Raw genomic sequence first — 24,026 nt, forward strand, 5'->3', positions numbered from 1 at the left:
TAATTAGAGTCTATCCAAAACCCAAACTTGAGAAGTTTTCTTTTTAGCTCAAGTAACATGCTAATCTTGAAACCTAGATAAAATCTGCAGGTCTCTTTGTTTTGTTTAATTTGGATTATGTCTGTTTAAAAAATCTTCAGCTCTGCAAATTAAGTACAAGGGAAGTAGCATTTTCCTTTCCAATTTGGAGAAGCGATGTAACCCCAAGCAAATTCTATCTTGGCCAGGCTGATGTGAAAAATCTCTTCATGTTTCCGGGAGTCTGCAATATCCATCAATACACTAATATTATTGATTAAACAAATCAAATAAAGAACCACATTCTTTATAAATTTTGATTAAAAATCCACTATTAAAGGATCAAATTTTATATGCTAAATACACTCCTGCTTTAGAAGATCATAGCCTTCTGCAATGTACTTTATATACATGATCAAATTACTACTACAAAATATATTAAAAGAAGAATGACTTTCGAAACAAACCATCCTTAGCTGGGAAGACTTCCCTCATCAGGACTGGCCATCCCAGAACTCAGGATGTCGGGAGTGTGGGTATGAAGGAGACTGAGAGGGCCCGCAGCCGAAGGGGCTAGGGTAGGAGAGGCCTGAGAAGCAGAAGATGGGCTGGCTTTTACAACAGCCCTGCCCTGGACTATCATCTAATGAAGAAAAATATGAAAGAAGAGAATCATCATCAGAAAACATCTGAAGTATGAAATAATAGCAAACACAGAAAATCCCTTTTGGCGGGGAAAAGATGGGCTCAGAGTCAAGTTATTCATAGAAGGCTTCCTGGAGAGGGGAGTTGGAACTGGCCTCCCACCAAGCTCCTGCTCCTGAAAGCTCCTTTGACACCAATGCCACCATTCCAGCTCCAGGCACTGAGACTTGCTCTTCTCATACCCTGCTCTGGAGGCAAAAAAACCTTGAAGGATAATGCCAGGTTTCTACATATAAGATCTCTACCTATAATCTGGTTACGACCCATCTTTCAGTTCATTTCTTCCCTACCAAACATTAACAATAGATTTTTTGATAATTTATTTACTATGTGTCAGGCCCCATACTAGGTACCTGACCTCTTATCTACAATACCTAACAACTCTGTTAAGTAGTGAAAATTATTATCCCCTTTTTACTGGTCAGGAAACTGAGGCACAGAGAGCTTAAATAACTTCCTAAAGTTTGCAGAGACAATAAATGGGGGATAGGATTGAAGTCTAGGCTGCCTGACTCCAGTCTGCTACCACTGAACTACTCAGAACTTGTCTCCTAGTAAAGCCCACCTCACCTTGTTACAACAAAATGATTTATGATTCACTTCTTGGCAGCCTAACATAGTGCTTACCATATAGTAAGGGCTCAATACATGTTATTTTTAAGCCTTCTGTACTTAGCAAAAGGAGTACAAATGAGCATAACAAACAAATCTACTTTAAGTTTTGGTTGCCTGCCAGCTCAGTATGAGTCGGGCATATAATAAGGTTGTTTAAAAAAAGTAATCTCCGGCAATCTCACTAACTGCTCAGTATGGAGAACAAGGAAGGCAATAGTCCTGGTCTGCTCTGAGCCAGTCAACCAGACCATTCCTGGAGGTACGGGCACTGCATGTCAGAGAGCCCACCAAAAACCTAAAAACACTCAAAGAGGATGGAGGCAGTTATAGAAAACCTATGCTAGTGAAGACAGTGTAAATGATGGTGGGATGGTTAAATAAGAGACAGCTGTCATTATAACATAATGATGTTTAGGCCCCCGGTGGGGCCAAGTGCGGTCTACAGGAGTAGGGCTCAGACACCTGTATTTTGAAAAGGTTCTCCAGGCAACTCTTATATACATTGACATTTAAGAATCGCTGCTCTAGGGCCGAGGTTTTCAAGCTTTCATAAGCATCAAAATCTCCTGAAAGGCCAATTAAAGCACAAAGTGCTACGCCCCACCCTAGATCTTCCAATTAAGTAGGTTTGGGGTGGAGCCTGATAATTTGCATTTTATCGAGTTCCCAGATGATGCTAATGCTACTGGTCCAAGGACCACACTTCGAGAATCACTGTTGTTGAGGAAGTTCTAAGGCCAGCAGTTGATTTTAGATATAGATACAGATATAGAGAGGTTGATCCACAAATAGATTCAGATATAGAGAGGTTTATCCATAAATAGATTTAGATATAGAGAGGTTTATCCACAAATAGAATGGACTGCCTGGTAAGTGGAAGCTAGAACCACTGCTCCTGTCACTGAAGATGCTCAAGCCATAGAAGGAATGGGAAGGAGTGATACCAGGTGATCCCATGACCCTCTTATCTTGCCAAATCTACGACTAGTTGGCTGGAAGCATACAAAGCAAAGTTAGGTTTTCATTTTTAATAATCTTGTTTTCCTTCAAACTAAAGGACAAATTCAATTTCTAACTCAATTATAAACTTAAAGGAATGCCTTTAAAAGTAGCATTGTAATTCCTACAGAATTGAAATTTCTACAGAGTGTGTCAGCAAGCCAATGGGTAGTTTGCTTTAACAGCACCCATGGAGAAATGACCGATCCATTGAAAAAGCTTTTTCACATTAGTACATTTACCAGAGAGGTGTACAACCCCGTCCTGGCAACACAGAGAAAGAATAAGCTTGGTATGAGAACAATATGTAACTGCTGAAGGCTTAAAAAAAAAAAAAAAAAAGAAAAGAAAATCAAACAAAAGAAACAGAAACAAGTCTTTTATCCAAGCTCCATGGTCTGCTTAAAATGTCTCATTCCACATGTTTTTATCTAGAACATCATGATCTGTTCACTTATATTTTAACCAATTTATAGGACAGAAAAAAGGTGAAGTAAAAGTTGATTGGGCCAAAATTATACCTTTGGTTCCTTGAAATACTCATTCTGTATTTCACTATAATTATTGCAATTAGGTTTTTGAAACATAAAACAAGACTGTGGTTTGAACATAGTTCTATTAATACTACATAGTATACCCAATTGTGTGCTATAGAAACTAAAATTCCTAAAGCTGTAAACCGGTTGATCTTAAGTATGAATTATTATTTTTTTATTGTTTATATTTCTTTATTGAAAAAATACTCATTTACTGATACGGGCACACCAATATCTTAGTTATAAACATTAGCAAGTAAAAATATTAATTGAACTTGGTCCCTAATATTTAGTTTATGATTTCATGATATAAAATATAAAATATACTATTATTAAATGATAAATACTGACTCACAAAATGTAATTCAGATTAAGTGAACAATGGATTAAAACTGGAAACCATTTAAATATGATAATAATTCATATTTGAAATTTTTTGTCTATTTGTATACAAACAGAAATGGGTATGTAAAATTGTCCTACATGTTAACCAGAAATAAAACAAACTACTATAGAATGATATTGAACATAAAAGGTTTTGATTGATTTTCATTCATTTGGTAGGCTATTATTTTGAAAAATCAGCCTCTACTTCAAGATGTAAAAGAAAAAGCAAGTATGAATTGTTTTTACCTCAAGTATGTAATGTCCAATTTATAATTTATTGATTGGCCAGCAAAGACTGTCTAAAGTTTTTTTTTTTTTGTTTTGTTTTTTGCCAAGATCAACTGTATGACTAGGACCAAACATTTGCCTTTTCTAAAGCTATTAAATTGCCATCTGTCTAAAATGGTATCTTCAAAGCTATCTTATAAGGAAAAGGTGGCATTCTCCCAATGTGAGTTTCTTTTCACATTCAGCTCAATGTACTAGCCTTGGCATAATAATACTGAATTAAATTATTTATGCTGCATTCATTAAATACTTTTTAAATAGGGTCTTGAGGTTTTACTATCCAAATCTAAGCTCACCTTTCCATAGTTTCTACACTACTAAACCATTTCATCTTCTCCATAACAGAACTATCCTCTGAGGTGCTTTCTGGTATGTGGAAGATATTTTTGATAATTTCAGTGGTTACCTGGCATTTCCTTAGTAAACAGTGTTCCCTCAGTTGAACCCCTGAGCTCTAGATATTTTTTTAGAAGTCATTAAACAACCATAGGTTGTTTAATAAAAGTCAACATATCTCCAATGCCATCCTTTTAGAAATCTTAAAAGTTTTATCATCATTTAAGCCACTGTTAAGGTTGGCACAATGTCTGGAAGAAGCCAAATTCTTGGGCTAACATATTGCCAAAGACCTTTTATAATTTCTGACTTGAGTGTTCAGAGGACTGACTTGAGGATTTGAGTCCACTCTGGGGTAGAGACGGGTGTGGGTCAGAGTGGACCCAAAACCGTCCACTGAGTCCCTGAACCCATGTGGCTTTTTCACAGGTCTTCTGGCCTGAGGGATCAAGGTGAGACAATACCCTGGACATCTGGGCTCTTAGAAACAGCTAGGAGATGACATTCACTTGGTCATTTTCCCCCAGTGGTTTACTTAGAGCCCCAAGTGCTGATGTGTTGATGCAGATTTCTACTCCCCTGCACTCACCGGTAGGTGGTTTCTGGAAGGAGATCTTTCATAACATGCATGGTAGTGTTGCCCACGGTAATGCTAGTGTCTCCTAGATCAATGTTGTAACCAAGGATTTCAGATCCGTTATTGCATGGCTCTTCCCAGTTCAGTACAAGGCACGCAGAAGGTGAATCAGGGTAGGCATCGAGGGGCTCCTCCTCCAGGACACAGAGAGTGGAGATGGGGTCAGGGGCAGACGCTGGTGTCTGGCAAAGGACAAGTTCACTGTATGGCCCTGCCCCTGCTTGATTGAAGGCCTACAAAACAGAACAGCAAGACAAAGGCCATATTACACCATTAGCACATTTTGATGCCCCTGAGTTAGCTGCCATTAAATAAATCTAAAGTAGTACACATTTCCAGACATGCAGGTAGAAATAAATCCTAGAAAATGTCTACTGTCTGATGACCACCTTCCAAAACATGCCAACCACATTTTTTCCATTATTAAAGCAAAATATGGCCACCATCGTTTCTTATGAAAAATAATTTAAAAATAATATTTTATATTCGCATGACCTATTTCAGTTTATACATCATCTTACATGATCTTCATAATAACCCACTATGGTAGATCTTAAATGGTAGGTATTCTTATCTGCCTTTTACAGAGACAGGAACTCAGAGTCAGATTAGATAACTTAGGCCTCAGATTTAGAGGCAAAGCTGGGACCGGAATCCAGTTCATCTGACTTTTAAGTCTAGAGCTGTCCTGGAATAGCAATAGGAAGAGGCATCTTCTATCTTCCACATGAATAATAAACTCATCCCTGAAGTCAATCCTTAGCACTCATCTGACTTTACCCAAGAGCAAGAGCTGATACCTAATCACTCCCAGATCTTTCAAATGCTTATTCATCACTAGGTCTCCAAGATGCCACACTTATTTCTCCTCCTACCTTACTTGCTGCTGCTGCCTCTCAATCACCATTGCTGCTTGCTACCATCACCCTGATCTCTTAACACTGGTGAGTATCAGCGCTTGGTACTTGGCTACCTCCTCTTTTCTACCTCTACTCAAACTTTTGGAGATGTCATCTTGTCTCAAGGAGTAAACGCCACTGATAACCTACTCCCAAATTTGGATGTGCAGCCCACACTCCTGCTCTGAATACTGGTCTAGGGTATCTGTATTCAACCACTGAGTATCTCCACTTGCATGTCCAACAGGCCTCTCAAACTCAAATGTCCACACAGTTCCTCATCCCCATCCCATCCCTCCTTACAAAAAACCTGACTGCATCCCCTGAGGTTTCCCTCATCCTTCAGAGCACTCAAGTCATAACTCAGTCATCCCTGGACACCTTTCTTCCTCTCATGCCCCTCTCCAGGCCATCAGCATATCCTGTATTACTCTAGTCCAACCACACTCTCTCCTATCTGGTTATTCTAATGACCTCCTAGCAGTCTATGTCGGCCCTTGCCCAATAATCTACATTCACCAATCAGAGTGATTCAGTGAAAATATGAATCGGGATTTTTGGTTCAAATTCCTTCAGTGGGCTTCCATCTTATTCAGAATAAACTTTGAAGTTCTTATGAAACCCCACAGAACCCTATATGATCTGCTGTTCACTACCATTCCCCTTCAAAAACCCATTAGCACTGTGACTTCATCGCCTGCTACTCTCCCCTTTACTGACTCTGCTCCAGCTACACTGTCTTCCCCGCTGCTCCACAGGGACACCGTTTGCTGCCTCCTCACAGCCTTTGCACTTGGCTGCTCCTCCTGTCCAGAAAGCTTTTTCTCTAGACATCTGCACAGCTCGCTCAATCACCTCCATTTGAGAGAAGGTCTGTAGGTGTCACCTGTTCAGCGAGCCCTCTCTGAACACATTTCAACTTGTAATCCTTCCCCTGTGGTCTTTCACATTTCCTATTTCCCTTCTTTGTTGTACTTTACATCATGACACTTATCACCGACATAGTATATAGTACTCCTCTGATTAGAATGCAAGCTACATAAGGGCAAAGTTGCCTGTCTGGCTCACTGTTGTATTATTTCTGGCAACTGTACTTGATACAGAGTATGTGTTCAATAAATGTTATCAAAAAGATTTTCTTTCTTATAAAGAGAAACACATTTGGTAGCTTTCTTACACAAGTGAATGTACTCTAAAACTCAGTTTTCATTTAGTGTACTGGATAGCTTACGAGGTCAAATTAAAAAACTAAAGGAGTTTGAGGTTTTTTTTTTTTTTTTTTTTTTTTGAGACAGGGTCTGTCTCTGTCTGGAGTGCAGTGGCACAATCTCAGCTCACTGCAACCTCTGCTTGCTAGGCTCAAGCAATCCTCCCACCTTAGCCTCCTGAGTAGCTGGAACCACAGGCACACACCACCACACCCGGCTAAGTTTGAGCTCTTAAATCAAGGTCTAAAACAAAACTTATAACTCCTTTGTTAATTTCAAAGAAGCAGGCTTAAAGCATTTATTTGCTATTAAATCACAGTTGAAACTCTACTGTAATATTTTGTCATATCCATTTCTGTTTCATTACAATACCTCAACATCTTAACTCTTTTTGGAAAAATTTTAACATCACAAATTATTTTATGAGTATATATTTTGAGATTTTGGTACTGATATAAATGTATCACAGAGGCAGAAAAATAGGATTATCATGGAGCCCAATGTCTGTATCAACTAGGGTTTGGTATCACCATATCACAGAAGGACAAGAACATGGCTTTTAAGAGTTGGAGCTTAGTTCAAACCTTGATTCCATCATTTAACAACTGTGTGATCTTAGGTAAGTTAATTTCTCTGAGCTTGTTTCCTCAGCTGTAAAATGGGGACAGTAATGTCTACTTCATAGAATTACTGTAAAGATTAAATAGGTTAATATGTAAAATCCTGGCAGAGTATCAGGCCAGCAGTAGGAGCTACACTTCCTTCCTTCCCACTGGGAAAATTATGAACAAAATAGTATTTTCTCTATTTTTTCAAACACCTTTTTATTGGGTACTATTTTAATACTTACAGAAAAGTTGCAAAAATAGTACAGAGAAATTTCTGTCTCTCACTCTGCTTTTCTGAAGACCAACATGTTACAGAACTACAGAATAATGATCAAAACCAGGAAATTACCACTGGTGGCCGGGCATGGTGGCTCACGCCTATAATCCCAGCACTTTGTGAGGCCAAGGCAGGTGGATCAGCTGAAGTCAGGAGTGCGAGACCAGCCTGACCAACCTGGTGAAACCCCATCTCTACTAAATATACAAAAAATTAGCCAGGCGTGGTGGCAGGCATCTGTAATCCTGGTTACTGAGGACGCTGAGGCAGGAGAATCGCTTGAACCTGCGAGGTAGAGGTTGCAGTGAGCCAAGACAGCGCCACTACACTCTAGCCTGGGCGACAGAGCGAGACTCCGTCCCAAAAAAAAAAAAGAAAAGAAAAGAAAAAAATTATCACTGGTACTATACTCTTAACATACAGACCTAATCAGAATCTTACCAATTCTTCTAATGTTCTTTTTCTACTCCAGGATCCTACCTTCTTTTAACTAGCCTGGGTCTATAGAAAACATTTGATTTATACCACTTTTTATTAACAGTTTTAAAATGAAATTTAATTCAAAATCGACTTTTTATAAATAATAGTATGCCTATAATATACAACATGCCCTATGAAGGGAATTACATCAGCACTTAATTAAAACAGTCCTGAGAATATAAAAATTCAAAAATTCCTGAGCAAAACAAGAAATGTTCCACCAAATTTCTATAAAACACAGTATAGGTATTATAATACATTTTTATATTATTTTATTTTTTTGAGACAGGCTCTCACTCTGTCGCCAGGCTGGCGTACAGTGGTGCGGTCACAGGTCACTACAGCCTTGACCTGGCTCAGGTGATCCTCCTGCCTCAGGCTCCTGAGCAGCTGGGACTACAGGTGCCTGGCTAATTTTTGTGTTTTTTTTTTTGTAGAGGAGGAGTTTTGCCAGGTTGTCTAGGCTGGTCTCGAACTCCTGGCTCAAGCAATCAGCTGGCCTCAGCCTCCTACAGTGCCGGGATTACAAGTGTGAGCCACCATGCCCGGCTGATATTTACATTTTTAAGGTGCCAAATATTTAAAAAATACTGGCATTTAACTTGACTTTGTAATCATATTGAATGAAAATAGTTCATATTTGGTCCACAAATAACAATAAATCGATACAGGTTGAACAAATCCTTTTCCTGGCAATAGTCCTTTAGCGTGGCAATGGTAATTTTAAAAGTAGTACTCCCTTCATAAGATCTGACTCATTTTATTATAAATAAGTACAGACATTTGAAAATATATTTCTACTCCTGTTAATACAAGGAGGCAAGATTATTATGCAGGTTCTATTCTTATTAATGTATCTTTTATAATGCAGCTTTGAGAAGTCAATGCTAAGACAACATATACTGTGAAAGAGAAAAAAAAAGGAAATATAACATTTTAAAGAAAGACCAAAACTCAAAAACCATAATGGAGTGAATTTCTTTACTGGGGTGGCAGACAGCTCTTTATTTATATCCTGCCTTAATAGAAAAACAGGAGTGTGGCACATAATTTAACCTTTCCCCAGTGACTCAGCATCACTATTATAAAGATCAGACCATTTGTTGTGACACTGACTCATTGTCAAAAGGTTAATTATGTCCCAGGTGCTTCATTCGAGAAGCAAGAAAGGTGTATAACAAAAGAGTTTAATCAGAATGTTTCAAATAAAGTAGACTTCAGAATTTAACAGAAATGCTTCAGTTGCCCTGAAAAATTAAGTTATGAAGCAAATATTTTCTCCAAAGAGACCAGAGACACTGGGTGTACTTGTAATAAGGAATTTGATCCATGACTTAAATCAGGTGGGAACTTGACTTTGGCATCTCTGCTTCTTTATCCATTCAAATCTAAATGTGTATGAAGACAGAGCTCTTCAAGGTCAATAACCACATCTCATTAATCTTTGTATCTCTCTTCCTGATCTTCCTTTGATCCTGGTACAAAGTACTATAATGCTCAAGAAATGTTACTGAACAGATGGAAAGAGGAGGACAAATAACTCTATTTTCTCAAGAGACTAGGGCTTTACATAGAAAGAATAATAATATAGCCAAGTGAGTAAAATAAAAGTAAACCCATGGTTGTTGCCACTCTGGGGGTTTAGGCTATGAACCAATTTTTTTTTGATGTTATTCTATCTGGACTCCCAAGTGGAAGCTTATAGATAACTAGCCTTGATAAGTGTCACTGGGAGGTGGGGTCCTGTAATCTAATGCAGACTAGTCCAAATTATTTTTGGCTCCATTTAACAGCTCGTAAAATAATTTTCTGTCTTTTGCCAGCTCTAAGAGTCTTTCCCACTGAAATGTGCATCTCAGGGGAATGAGACAGAAGGCTCCTTCCCTAAGGAGCTGTGTCATCTTTCCCGTGGACTTGGGTCATTTATTCAGCAAACTGATGAACAGACAAGATACAAGGGTGGTGAGAAGCAGAATGGAGAAGAATCTTATTTTGTTCTTAAGTTTCAGAATTTCCTAGAGAAGTGGAAATTAACTGCAAAATACCAAAACAACCAAATGTATTTTTATTTAAACGGACTCTTTTTTCCCATATCATCCCTCCTGACAGTCTCCACCACAAGCCTTTGAGTGGGTTTCCCAAAGTGTCTTTCATGGGAAAACCAGTCCTTGTGAGTAATATCAGAATAATGTCAACCTACCTGTAGTCTACAGCAATATTGTGCAGCAGGCAACAGGTCTCTTATTTCAAAACGGGTGTCTGTCCCATGATAAATGAGTTCTAAGGATTCTTCATCTTCTCCCCATTCCAACCTGTACTCTGAGATGTCAGCACCAGAACTATCAGGACTCTGGAAAGGCAGAAATTGAAGTAGTTAATGCTGCCACTGAGAAGAGAATCCTACTGTGCTTGTATTCAAGTAACTAAAATGGGAAAGAGAGCAACATGCCTCAGAACATTTCAAACACATATAAAAGAAAGGCATGATCACAAATATATACACCTACTACGTACCCATAAAATTATTTTTAAGGTTTAGAAATTGAAATTTAAAATAGGGCCGGATGCGGTGGCTCACGCCTGTAATCCCAGCACTTTGGGCGGCTGAGGTGGGTGGATTGCCTAAGGTAAGGAGTTCGAGACCAGCTTGACCAACATGGTGAAACCCTGTCTCTACTAAAAATACAAAAACTAGCCAGGCGTGGTGACGGGCACCTGTAATCCCAGCTACTCACGAGGCTGAGGCAGGAAAATCACTTGAACCCAGGAGGCGGAGGTTGCAGTGAGCCGAGATTATACCACTGCACTCCAGCCTGGGTGACAAGAGTGAAACTCCGTCACAGAAAAATAAAAATAAATAAATAAAATAAAATAAAAATTTTTTTTTAAAAGAAAGGCATGAGAAACCATTTCCTCTCAATTTTGACTATGGTAAAATTTCCACAACTCTGAATAACATAAGCAAATGGCAAGTGCTAAGGGTGATTACTATAGTATACAGAGCAAAAAAAAAAATCATCTCCTTATAATTTGTATTTGTATTTGGGGGTAAAGTAGAAGAAACAGAAGTTGATGCAGAATGTGCCTGACTTACCTCCCAGCTCACTAAGACACATGCATCAGGCGTACAAGAAATACAAGGTGCTTTGCACTGTCCAGGGGGCCCCACAGCAGTGGTAATTTCTGAGACATCAGAATAGGGACCGTACTGAAAGAAAACACACACACACACACACACACACGTATATATGTGTGTATGTGTTTGTGCATGTACATGCATATAAAAGCTTATAACCAAATAAAGGCTAGGCTAACATTATCATCAACACAACTAATTTACAAATATTACCCAATGATTTTAACTTTCAATTCAATGTGTATAAGTTTTTCTCCTACGTACATTCCCTGAGTAGATGTCTGTCATTTTTTTAAATGGAAAATAATTAGTTGGTTGGCAAAATATTTTCCTTTTCTTGGGACATCTGAAATAAAAATATGCTGATTTTTGACAAAACAGGACAATCTGCTTTCATATTTCTCAGAGGACATCCAAGAAAACTAAGTCAGATGCCCACTGCAGTTTAATTTTTAATGCATAAAAATATACTTGGAATTGTTGGTGATCGAATTCTAGGTATTTCTTCTAGTTACTGGTACTTTCCATTTTGAAAATGAATGCTTCTGTAATGTTTTCTCAGTGTGTTCCCATCACCTCACCTATTCAAGAGTATCCACGGCAATCCTGATGTTATTACCATCAGTGACCACACTGCTCAGAGCCAGGAATTGCTAGAGACTTAGCACACTTTGAGAGAGTCACAGTAACCTGAACCACCCATTTTAATGGTGGCATATTTGATACTTCAAAGGTTTAGGGCAGAGTAAAAACTTCCCAGGATAACAAAATATATGACTGTCCTTGTCAAAATGGGAAAAAAAGATGGGGAAGAAAAAAAAAACCACCTCTCAGCATAACATGCAAAGATGCTCGGGAGTTGGGGAAGCTCTCTGAAATGGACCTTGGAAGATGACTACAGCAATCTATATGGTGAATTTCTAATACAACATGAATAAACCCAAGCTGAAGATAGTTTCTTTATAGGATAAATCAGTGAAAGGGCTGAGAAAAGTACAACTCACACCAGCCCAGTTGCACATTTATCTTTGTTGTGGCAGACAGTAACTGAAAAGTTGATGAGAGAATGGGGTAGACACAACAGTGTGTTCACCACCATCCATCTTCTTTTCACTTACATAAGTTCAGGTGCATAGGCGTTAATGTTTAGACTTTTTTGTTTTCACTTGAATATCATTGTTGTGTCTGAAATTCTTTTCTATTGGAGAATTAGAAGAAATCCAGTTTCAGGTGCTCTGCCTAAGGAATAGCCCTTCTTTTATTCCTTTACTTTCTTAATAAACTTGCTTTCACTTAAAACAAAAAGTCACTGCAAGTTGGGCTTTCTTATTTTTTTAAAAAATCATCAATTAATTAATTATATTTATTTGCAGGGAGCCCATCTATACAAACCACTGGCACTTTGGATGGGACATTTAGCATTAGCTGGCTTTAACCACGCCCTTCTGCCCACTTTTATGCTTCATCAATCTCTGAGTCCACCCAAAAGCCCCACAGTTAATAGGACTCCCACTGTTCATTATTCATCTCCCCCCAAATCTACATCATTTGGCAATTTTAAAGAAAAAAGGACAACCACCTTTATGGATATAACACAGACATATGCATTCTCAATCTCTGATAGCTCAACTTGACAACTCCAAATGGAGCAATAGAAGGAAGGCCAGAGAGGCCTACAGTTTTCACTTGAAACAAAACAAAAACAAGCTGATGTCCCCAGCCACTACCCCTCTCTAGTTGTAAAAACTGACCAAAGATGTTGCTGGTTCATTTAGACAAGAGAGTATAAAACTTTTATTAGAACTATTATATATTCCTAATTTCCCTTAACTGATAAAGTCAATAGAAGAAAAGGAAATTTTCTAAAAATTGTCAAAAGTATCTACAGGGTGATATCTTTATTTACCTTGAGTGCTGTCTTCATAGAACGATATGAGGACAAAAGAAACAAAAAATGTCTAATGCTGGGTCTGTATGAAATCACAACAATATCAACTCAGAATTAAGATTTACAGACACTGCATTAATGGTTGTCACGTTGCATTAAGACTGCCAAAAATTTCAGGAGGCTAGAGACAGAAGTGCTAGTACTTTGGGTTCTGACTATGCATTCTGATTCAGGTTACAGTGTATGGGCTTATACTCACCCCTCCATCATTCAGAGCCCGCACCCGGAAGCGATACACGGTTCCAGGAAGCAGGTTGCCGACAGTGCACTCCAACTCTGGGCCGTGGTACACCTCCGAGGCTACGTCTTCGGGCTCCGTCATCTCCACGCTATACTCTGAGACCTCACAGCCACTTTCAGATGCAGGAACATCTGGGAATGAAGAATTATTTTCATCTTAGAACACTTTGTACTTCCAGTTGACCAAACTGCACCAGATTTCACACAAGTTGTGCAAAATATCACATAGGTGGCCTGTCCTCAGTATCTCCCTTACAAAAGAATCCCTGCCCACCAAACAAGAGATATAAAAATAAAAGTTTCTGAATGATGTTATCCATACTCTCCAAAGCAAGTCCATTGAAGTTTATCTAATTACATTGATAAAATAATCCCCAAATCATAGGAATACTAGATATATTTCTTCATATTGTAATGCTAGGTAAATGGAAGAAAAAGAGGGAAGAAAAATCTCTTTAATTTGAAACCAAAGGTCATACTAAATCAAAATACAGGTCCCAGGTTGGCACAATTTATTATACTTTAGACATAAGTGGTGGGAAAAAATAGTCTGCTAGAGAGTTCTGTACATTTGTATTTATAATTATATATGTTGTAAACAGCTGGGCACAACAAAAACGCTAATACAGTTTAAGTCAATGCTGTAAAAACATCAGGACCCACACAGGACAATGCAGCAGAGGTGGTTACACACAAAGACGAGGAAGAATTCCATGTGATCTTATAAACCATTCTTTGGTTTAATTTCTAAATTGAGTACAAATTTTTTTTTCCATTAATAAAGTTGAAAACTTTCTGAAAAAGACTGGCTGTTCTTGAAATACTCCTTAGAAAAGTGTCCCCTGAAGTGTGGGGGATAAACCAGGTGTGTGGCACCATCAGGAAGAGGAGGATGAGGGACAGTGTTGGGGGTTTGGATGGGGGGAATGACACACATAAAAAACCTAGGTCAACATACTGCAAGAAGAATATGGACACCTTCAACAGACAAAAACATATATGGTCTTTAGAAGAAAGGTTTGAAACTTAAGTACAAAGCGTAAGTCTTCATCTCCGATTGTCCAAACTATCAATGTCAATGGGAAGGTTTGTTCACTCACCCCACTCTAAGTGGACTTCTTTGTGCTTTGGTCTACCCAAAACCCTCGGTGGTCGACACTGACCTGGTGCAATGCTTAGTGTGCGAACAGGGAGACTTTCAGAACACTGCAGGAGAAACACCAGAGAGAACCATCTCTTAGTTACTGTGAATTTATCAGACCTCTACATATCAGGCAAATTCCACCCCATAACTGCAAATGTTACCGAAAAGGGGTTACACACTAAATGTGTGCACATTATGGTAAGCTTTTAATGCAATTAAGATCTTCATATAAATGTGTGTGTGTGTGTTTTAAGGGTGGTTATAGACTTCATATGGCACTGGGAAAAACAAAAATGATTATTTTTGAAGTTAGATTAGCAGACATGAGTACTGTATATCCTAAGCAATTCCTTTCCTTTAATTCAAAATTAGAAAGACCCTTCATGAGGACAGAGGAGAACACAAAACGACAGCTGGATGAAATTTTAAAATGGTACCATAAATGGCCAACCATTCACATACAGAGCAGAAAAGCAAATAAACTCAATATTAATCAATTGATTCTGACATTAACCAGCAGGTACTGTTAACGCTAAAATAAGTAGGCCTTTATTTTGCAGGATCTGGTTGTGTAAGGCTAGTGATATGGAAGCTGACCTGCTTCCTGAGACAGGAGAAAATCAGGTAGAGCTATACAGCTCAGCCACATTCAATTTTCTCCCTGAGAAGTGGCACAGAGGAAATGACCTCTATGCATTTGAGCAGTTCAGACTCAGTGCCACCTTGTGTAGTGCCTCACACATAGGAAGTACCACTGATAATCTCAGCTTTGATTTGGATTTACTCCAGAAAGTAAATCCAAATGGGAGGCACTCCAGAAAGCTTCGGCACTGTATAAAGATGGTCCAGCTGGACCTTCCTGTCACAGGAAGTGTCTACACGGGCAGTCTAGATGTCCTAGTACCATCCTTGGGGGCAAAAGAAAGTAAACACAAAAACTGCTGTTGCAAGTGGGTTGACTAGAAAAATTAGGCATTCAAACGGCAGGTATTCTCTTGAAAAGTCAACCCAGCACAGGGCTGTAAGCCACCATCTCTCTTTCTCTTTCATTCTAAATTATTAGTGGTTTCAAATCATGTTAAATATCTCTACAGTGAAAGTACCTTTGGCATCTCATTTCTCAGTTTTCTGAGTGTAAGTTAAAACCATTTAGATAACAATTATTTCATTTCTAGAGTACTCCATGTATATTTATTAGGTTGTTTTGAGCCTATGAGTACTATGTGGTTGAAACTAAGACTCCTGACATGTTAACTGGTTAGTCTAAGGTCATATAAATAGTAGAAACAAAAGAATGGATGCTGCCTACAGATGTGTACGTTGGGTACCACACAACTTAAGGAGGTGCCATTCAGCTATCATGGATTTATATTGTTTTTACAACAACTTCCCAGCAGATGGCAGTAAAGTACCTTGAAGAAGGTATGTCTCAAATTCTTAACATTGATAGATGTGATAACAGCAGTGCTGCACAGGTCTTACTTATCTTTTCACTCGAAATTCTATAGTTTTTTAATCATTGCAATAACTGAGGTCTCCTTTATTTAGTCAATGCAAATTCCAGGTAATTTTCAACCGTCACAGGTGATTATGTCAAAGACTTCTGAGAAATTAGTGAGTGACAAATGTACCTGAAAATACCACGATTCAGTAGGGAATCATTTAGGCCTATCTTACACCTTTAAAGAGCAATTCAAAAAGCTCTATTTTTCATTTCCTGACTTGATACTATCAGGTTGCATGACCAAGATACATTGTTTAAACTGCAATTTGATTCTGATGTTACAGACAGCTGGTCTGAATTTGATCAGAGGTTTACTTTTATATGGAAACAAAACCAACCTGGCTGTGTCCACCGGTACTGATGCAGCATGCTCGGAGTTTGTACAAAGTGCCTGGTTTCAAGTGGGTGAAGGTGTATTCGGTAGCCGACCCACTGTAGGCCACTTCCCACTGATTCGCTGTAAAACAAGACTTATGCATGACTTTACGCCTCTTGTAAAAAATGTAGTATATCAGCCATTGCCGACAAGAAAAAGCTCTATGTTTTCAGGAAAACCAACATCTTCTTTTTCTTTTTAAATAGCCAGAAAGCTCTTCCTTTTTCTTTTACAAAGTTAAATACCAAAATAACATGGAGTCATTTTTAATACTTAGTGTTGCTGGCTAGACTACCTATTATCACCACAATTACATTTGCTATGAGGTTTGGATGTGGGAAACCATAATGAAACGTGCAGTTGGCACGGAAGGAGTGGTAGGAGACACAGAACAGGGGTGGGCAAGCTATGGAATGCTCCTGGTGTGAGGAGGCCTCAGGGGCAGGCAGGCACGGGGCTACTTCTTAGCCACGAGGCTTCTGGCAAGTCTGGGGCAGCATGTAAGAATTTCTCCCTGTTCTTATCTGCCTGGAGGTCAGAGGTAGTGAAATCCTCTTTTAAAAACTGGGTCTTCTGACTGCCTTCATGGAGCCCCACTTAAAAGACAAAAATTACAGGCGGTGGCTCACGCCTGTAATCCCAGCACTTTGGGAGGCCAAGGCAGGTGGATCACCTGAGGTCAGGAGTTCGAGACCAGCCTGGCCAACCTGGCAAAACCCCGTCTTACTAAAAATACAAAAATCAGCCAGGCGTGGTGGCGGGCACCTGTAATCCCAGCTACTTGGGAGGCTGAGGCAAGAAAATCACTTGAACCCAGGAGGCGGAGCTTGCAGTGAGCTGAGATCGTGCCACTGCACTCCAGTCTGGGCGACAGAGCGAGACTGCATCTCAAAAAAAAAAAAAAAAAAAAAAGACAAAAATGCCTAGCAGGGTGACAAAGACCAAACGTGACATGACCCAAGTGATCTGACCACTCTGCAGAACTGAAGAGAGAAACAGTCACCAGGAGTCTGGGTTCCCCCTGAGGCTGATGCCTTTGGAAGCAAGACCACCCAGGGCTGCCTCAGCCGCCTGCCTGACTCACAAATCCGGGCCACCAGGAGGCTCTTCACTCCTCTGTTTTATTCCCTTTCATGCTGTGTTTCCAGCTGACCACTTTACAAAAGCCTTTTACTACATGAAGTTGTTTTAGGAGAAATGCTTTTACACTATTCCCTGGTATTTTAAGTAGAGTAACTTCCACAAATTCCCCCAGCAGCTTATTAGTTTAGATTCACGATAGAGTCACACGCACTAAGGCCAGATGAAAAAAGTGAATAGTAAAGGCAATTATCCTGATATTACAGGTCGAAAAAACCTGTACTGAAAAGGTGACTGGAAGCAAAGATTACTGAAAAGATTCACTCACTCACTCAGTCATGCAGTGGCAAAGTTGTTAACTATAAGTCTAGAATGGCCCCTACTTTTGATTTGATTTGTCATCAGTAGCTAAAGGGAACCATGAGAATTCAAAACATACTTAAATATTCACAAGGAGCCATTGGCATACACATGACTTCTATCCTACGTGCGTTTTTCTAATGAAGAAAAGCTAAACCAGGTTTTTTTTTTTTTTTCTTCTTCCAAGACAGGGTCTTGCTCTGTTGCCCAGGCTTAAGTGCAGTGGTGTGATCTCAGCTCACTGGAACCTCTGCCTCCTGGATTCCAACGATTCTCCTGCCTCTGCCTCTCGAGGAACTGGAATTACAGGCACATGCCACCACGCCCAGCTAATTTTTGCATTTTTTCTAGTAGAGCTGGGGTTTCTCCATGTTGGCCAGGCTGGTCTTGAACTCCTGACCTCGTGATCCACCCACCTCAGCCTCCCAAAGTGCTGGGATTATAGGTGTGAGCCACCACACCGGGCAGTTCTAAACCAGGTTTTTAGCACAAAATATGATTTTATGTTTAGAACAGCTGTGCTCATCTCAAAAGAATTCTCATGTTTTCAGCTTAAAATAGGACCCAATAGATTTAAAAACAAAAAAAATTCCAGGTGGTTCTCATGGTACAGAATAAAAAGCCAGCCACACATCAGCACTGCTGGCTTGTAAAGGTTATATCAATCCTCTCTGTTTTAGGCATAAGCAGTGTCATTTTTTTTTTTTTAATTAATGGTTAGAGGGATTATTACAGTGGTGAGATGATATGTCATTTAAAAAGTTTTAAAGACTATACTTTTCTCTATTAAAGTCTAATGAACGAAAGAAAACCTCAGAATTTTTAAAAAGGCACTAAGGAATTTTATTTCTAACATTTGTCCCATGTTAATCCACCCAGTATAAATAGTAATAAATACATAATCTGAAGTAAAATGACAATGAAGTCGGAAAGAAATTTTCTAAACTTGTTATAAAAGTGCGACTCTTGTCACTAGCCCACAACACTATATATTTCATGCATGGGAATTTATAGATTACTGAACCCACTCCTTCACTATCTCCACCTCACCATTTCTGCTGATTGCCACTGATACTTCCTTTGCTTATAAGATTTTTTTTTTTTTTTTTTTTTTAGATGGAGTCTCACTCTGTCACCAGGCTGGAGTGCAGTGGCGCAATCTCAGCTAACTGCAACCTCCGCCTCCAGGGTTCAAGCAATTCTCCTGCCTCAGCCTCCCAAGTAGCTGGGACTACAGGCGCATGCCACCACACCCAGCTAATTTTTGTATTTTTAGTAGAGACGGGGGTTTCACCACATTGGCCAGGATGGTCTCAATCTCTTGACCTCATGATCCATCCACCTCGGCCTCCTAAGGTGCTGGGATTAGAATGTGAGCCACTGCTCCCGGCTGCTTATAAGAATTTCCAGAGAACGTATGGCAAGTTAGGAGATGAAAACACTAAATTTATCCAATTAATTAGGAAATCTAGTTGAAAAAAAGACATGGAAGCTGAGTGTGGTGATTCATGCCTATAATCCCAGCACTGTGGGAGGCAGAGGTGGGAGGATTGCTTGAGGCCAGGAGTTTGAGACCAGCCTAGATAACATAGTGAGACCCCATCACTATGAAAAATGTATTCTTCCTCATCTTCTGAGGCAGAAGAATCACTTAAGCCCAGGAGTTTGAGACTGCAGTGGGCCATGTTTGTGCCACCGCCCACCAGCCTGGGTGACAGAGTGAGACCATGTCTCAAAAAACAAAACAAAAACAAACCAAACCAAAGAAACAAAAGCAAAAGATCAACCAAACAAAACACCAACGAAAAAGATACAGAAAAAATTTTAAATAACACAAATGTAAGTTTCAAGTACCCTCTGATCTCTGGTGCTGTATTTGAAATAGAAAAACTGCCAATATGTGGTTAAAGTTTGTTTATTGTAATAATAGTTCTATCTTTAGAATTAATGGTTGCTTGCTATTACTATAAAGATGTTTACTATATCAGAAAATAGAGCTTGCTACTGGATTTGAATAAAACAATTGCCAAAAAGTTCACCTTCAGAATTTCCATCAGTAATCTCTAGCAAGTACTTGAGGATTTCTGAACCACCATTGTCTTTAGGAGGATCTGGAAAATAACCAAATGTCTTATTAGCAATAAAAGGATATTGATTTTTATCGGTAAACATCATCAGGACTCATAAAATCACATACCATTATATTATCTTAATTCTAGACTTGACCAAAAGGCAAAATAATTTATTTCACCAAATCCATTGTTAAAGGAAAAAAAAAAAAACAAAACAAAACCAGGAATCTCTGAATACGATCAGATTATTCAACGTTCTTAAATCTAGAAATGTCAAAGAGCATTCGTGTAGTGAAATATGAATCAAAAACTTGGTACAAACTGATCAAGTTGTTGAATTTACTTGAAGGTGCTCTTTAATATATTTGATGATTTTTATATCAGATGATATGTTCATATTTCTTATTTTATTCTTTTTATTTCACTTATTTTATCAGTGACCAGATTTTTTTTTTTTCCCCTCTGAGATGAGTCTCGCTCTGTTGCCTAGGCTGGAGTGCAATGGCTCCATCTCGGCTCATGGCAACCCTTCCTGGGTTCAAGTGAGTATCCTGCCTCAGCCTTCCGAGTAGCTGGGATTACAGGCACCCACCACTACGCCTGGCTAATTTTTTTTGTATTTTGAGTAGAGACGGGGTTTCACCACGTTAGGCTGGTCTTGAACTCCAGACTTCAGGTGATCCACTCGCCTCGGCCTCCCAAAGTGCTGGGATTACAGGCATGAGCCACTGCGCCCAGCCGACCAGATTCTTTTGAGTGATGGAAAGGAACAGAAAGAGAAGTACAAAATTTATTGACAAAATAAATAAAATATCCAAATGGAATACATCCATTCTAGCACAGTTTCCTACCAAGCAAACTTTACATCCCAGGTGAATGTGGTATGAAACCAGAGGTGTGGATCAGTGAGTACCAGTGCACCAGCAGACAGCCTGAGAAAGAAGGTTCTGGCTTATTACTAGAGCCCTAGGTGCCTTGGGTATATAGACTACCCATAACTCTGTGCCTGCAGGAATTTTACTTTCTGAGCAGAAAAACACTTTCTTTGCAGCCTAATTTTGCAAAACTATAAAGAATGTACCTTTATATTGTCTGTCTGCCACCTCGATATTCTTAGACATAATGGAGATTTTTCTAAAAAACCTTAAGTTTTACTTATATATAAATTTAGAATATTCACTTCCCCCCTCCGTCACCTGATTTCCATTAATGTATATATATTTTAGTAGATATTTACAATAATAATTATAAAGGTAAATACTATGGTATATAGCTGTAGTGTTGACAGAACTTTCTGAGGTTCTTTGAGAGAAAAGCTCTATGGTCTGGCTAAAAGCACATCTAGATTTTTATCATTTCTCTGAATTCTATCCATCTTTCGGGGAAACAGAAATCCTAATAATTCTATCTCACAATTATTAGGTAACTTGAAACAGTTATATATCTTAGTGGTTGGTGTAATAATGTTTTAAATTCTCCTTATATTACTTGGCTGCAAGGTAAAATTTTATTTAAGATTTCAACTTTTTTTTTGCCTATTAGTTAATATTTTTATGACATTAGTAAAAATGATATGCATAACACTTTTACATATTAATTATCAACCTTCTAACTGTATTCATTTTATTGAAATAATCCACACTGCAGAGGTGAGGCACAATATCCTTTTACCAGACAACCTCAAACTCCTTATGAACTTTAATACTAAAATTTCCCAAACAAACACCAATGAAAATAAAACTATCCCTAATTCATTGCAACTTAAACATTCTGTATGCCAAAGTTTACTTAACAAACCTAAATTTTGAAATTTATTTTCAATATTAACTTTATAAACCAAATTTTTCTATTAAGTATTGCTAATTTTTTAAGGATGAACTATTGAAGAATGAACGATGCATGCAGAGATTACTACATTCAAATCAATGCCTTAAAAATACAGGAGAAAAGATATGTAATACAGGAAAATCATAGAGTAAATGAGATACTCTTAAAAATCATCCATTTTAATTTCCACTAAAATTTAATTGTCCTTTATGATTATATTTTAACGAAACTGTCCATTCCTATTTGTAGACTTCTCAGGATTTTTCTCACATATATATTCCAAACGTAGAAAACTTCTGCAAATAATACCATCCATAATTTTTTTGGCTTGTCACTACTAAAATTAATCATTTTTAAAAAATATATCCAAAGGAAAAAAAAAAACAGCAGCAGCAGGAGCAGCAGTAAAACATACCCCATTTGACACTAAAGCCATGAGATGTAACTGGGCCTTTGACAAGTGGTCTGGTAGGAGGTCCAGGCCTGTCAGGACTCGTCGTACAAACAAGAACTTCGCTTGGACAGCTTTTTCCTTCCGTATTAGAAGCAGTCAGCTAGAACACAACCAAGGAAACGTTAACATGCTTTAGTTATCAGGGATCACTAAATTAATGGTCACTTTTTAACATGGTGAGATGAAGGCACCCATAAACTCAGACAGACACACATTTTTTTCTCTTTAAACTCAAGTATCGATTTAACAGTATTTATATTATAAATCATTTACTGTATAGTTGGTTATTAACAATTAAAAATAAAACCAGCTGGGCATGGTGGCTCATGCCTGTAATCCCAGCATTTTGGGAGGCTGAAGTGGGTGGATCATCTGAGGTCAGGAATTCGAGACCAGCCTGACCAACATGGAGAAACCTCGTCTCTCCTAAAAATACAAAATTAGCTGGGCATGGTGGTGCATGCCTGTAATCCCAGCTACTCAGGAGGCTGAGGCAGGAGAATTGCTTGAACCTGGGAGGCAGAGGTTGCGGTGAGCCAAGATCATGCCATTGCACTCCAGCCTGGGCAAAAACAGCGAAACCCTGTCTCAAAAAATAAAAAAATAAAAATAAAATAAAACCATAAGGTGAGTTTTAAAGATATTTTTACCCTTTCAAAAAGACATAATAAAACAAGTATGTCATCACCTGATTTGTATTGTTTCGTGAAAGGAAAATGTAGGGTGAGTGGGGACATAAAAATAGCCCCACTTTTTAAAGAGTAGGGCAATGCCACCTTTGTGGAGAAATGTTAGCAGTATAGCTATGTTCTCATAGCCAGCATGGATAATAAGGGTTTTTTAAAATGTTAAAAATTATCATTTCCTTCAAATAGTCACATACTGCACTTGATAATTTGGCAACTATTTATTGAGTAATTGCTATGTGCCAAATAACAGCATTTGGTCCACCACTTAGAGAAGAACGTGTGGAATCAGAAGACAATCCTATCTTCCAAAATACACACTTGTCATACTAGAAAATACGGTGCTGCAGAATATTGTTTTGATCTCTTAATGATTATAAAGTCGTATTGACTTTTTTGGCTACTACACATAGTCCTATAGTAACATTAATGGTGGCTGTTAATGACCAAAGACAGCCCAAGTCGGGAGGGCGTGGGTCATGGAAGAGAAAATTAAAAACAAGTGAGGAAAAATAAATGGGCAGAAGAGCAAAGGAAAATGAAGAGCAAAGAGAAGTCTGATTGAAAGGAAAAAGGTATGGAGTGCAGGTGAGTGACAGGTACACTCCAGCATCTAGTATGCCTCTTCCCAGGCAAGGGTACCTGGCCATGCTGCAAACGCAATTTATTACAGCACACGATGACAATTTTTATGCTCACAAACTGGTTTTAAAATTAAAGCATGGGCCAGGCGCAGTGGCTCACGCCTGTAATCCCAGCACTTTGGGAGGCTGAGGCAGGCGGATCACGAGGTCAGGAGATTGAGACCAGCCTGGCCAACATGGTGAAACCCGTCTCAACTAAAAATACAAAAAATTAAAAATAAAAAATAAAAAATTAGCCCGGCATAGTGGCGCACGCCTATAGTCCCAGCTACTCGGGAGGCTGAGGCAGGAGAATTGCTTAAACCCGGGAGGCTGAGGCAGGAGAACTGCTTAAACCCGGGAGGCAGAGGTTGCAGGGAGCCGAGATCGTGCCACTGCACTCTAGCCTGAGTGACAGAGAGAGACTCCATCTCAAATAAATAAATAAATAAATAAATAAATAAATAAATAAAGCAGCATGGTGTGCACTTTATAAATGTTACTTTCAAAATGTAAAGGGCTGTCAACTTCAGTTCTTAACCTGTAGAGACAATCTGACATGGTAAATGGTGAAATAGAAAAC

At 38.8% G+C, this 24,026-nt stretch overlaps 1 protein-coding gene across 4 annotated transcripts in view; it reads right to left on the minus strand.

Annotated features, from left to right (window-relative positions):
* The window catches only part of FNDC3B (fibronectin type III domain containing 3B), a 373,640-nt gene that overhangs the window by 48,779 nt on the left and 300,835 nt on the right, over positions 1-24,026 (minus strand). For all 4 annotated transcript variants that reach the window (XM_010356910.2, XM_010356911.2, XM_030929406.1 and 1 more), the window contains 8 exons: positions 22,096-22,234; positions 19,821-19,892; positions 16,304-16,422; positions 14,418-14,523; positions 13,277-13,449; positions 11,088-11,201; positions 10,194-10,343; positions 4,474-4,754 (listed from right to left, as the gene is read on the minus strand). In XM_010356910.2, coding sequence (XP_010355212.1) covers positions 4,474-4,754; positions 10,194-10,343; positions 11,088-11,201; positions 13,277-13,449; positions 14,418-14,523; positions 16,304-16,422; positions 19,821-19,892; positions 22,096-22,234 — 1,154 coding nt within the window. The remainder of the gene's footprint in view (positions 1-4,473; positions 4,755-10,193; positions 10,344-11,087; positions 11,202-13,276; positions 13,450-14,417; positions 14,524-16,303; positions 16,423-19,820; positions 19,893-22,095; positions 22,235-24,026) is intronic.

Source organism: Rhinopithecus roxellana, chromosome 1 (genome assembly GCF_007565055.1).
Source record: "Rhinopithecus roxellana isolate Shanxi Qingling chromosome 1, ASM756505v1, whole genome shotgun sequence".
In the NCBI taxonomy this organism is placed as follows: domain Eukaryota; kingdom Metazoa; phylum Chordata; class Mammalia; order Primates; family Cercopithecidae; genus Rhinopithecus; species Rhinopithecus roxellana.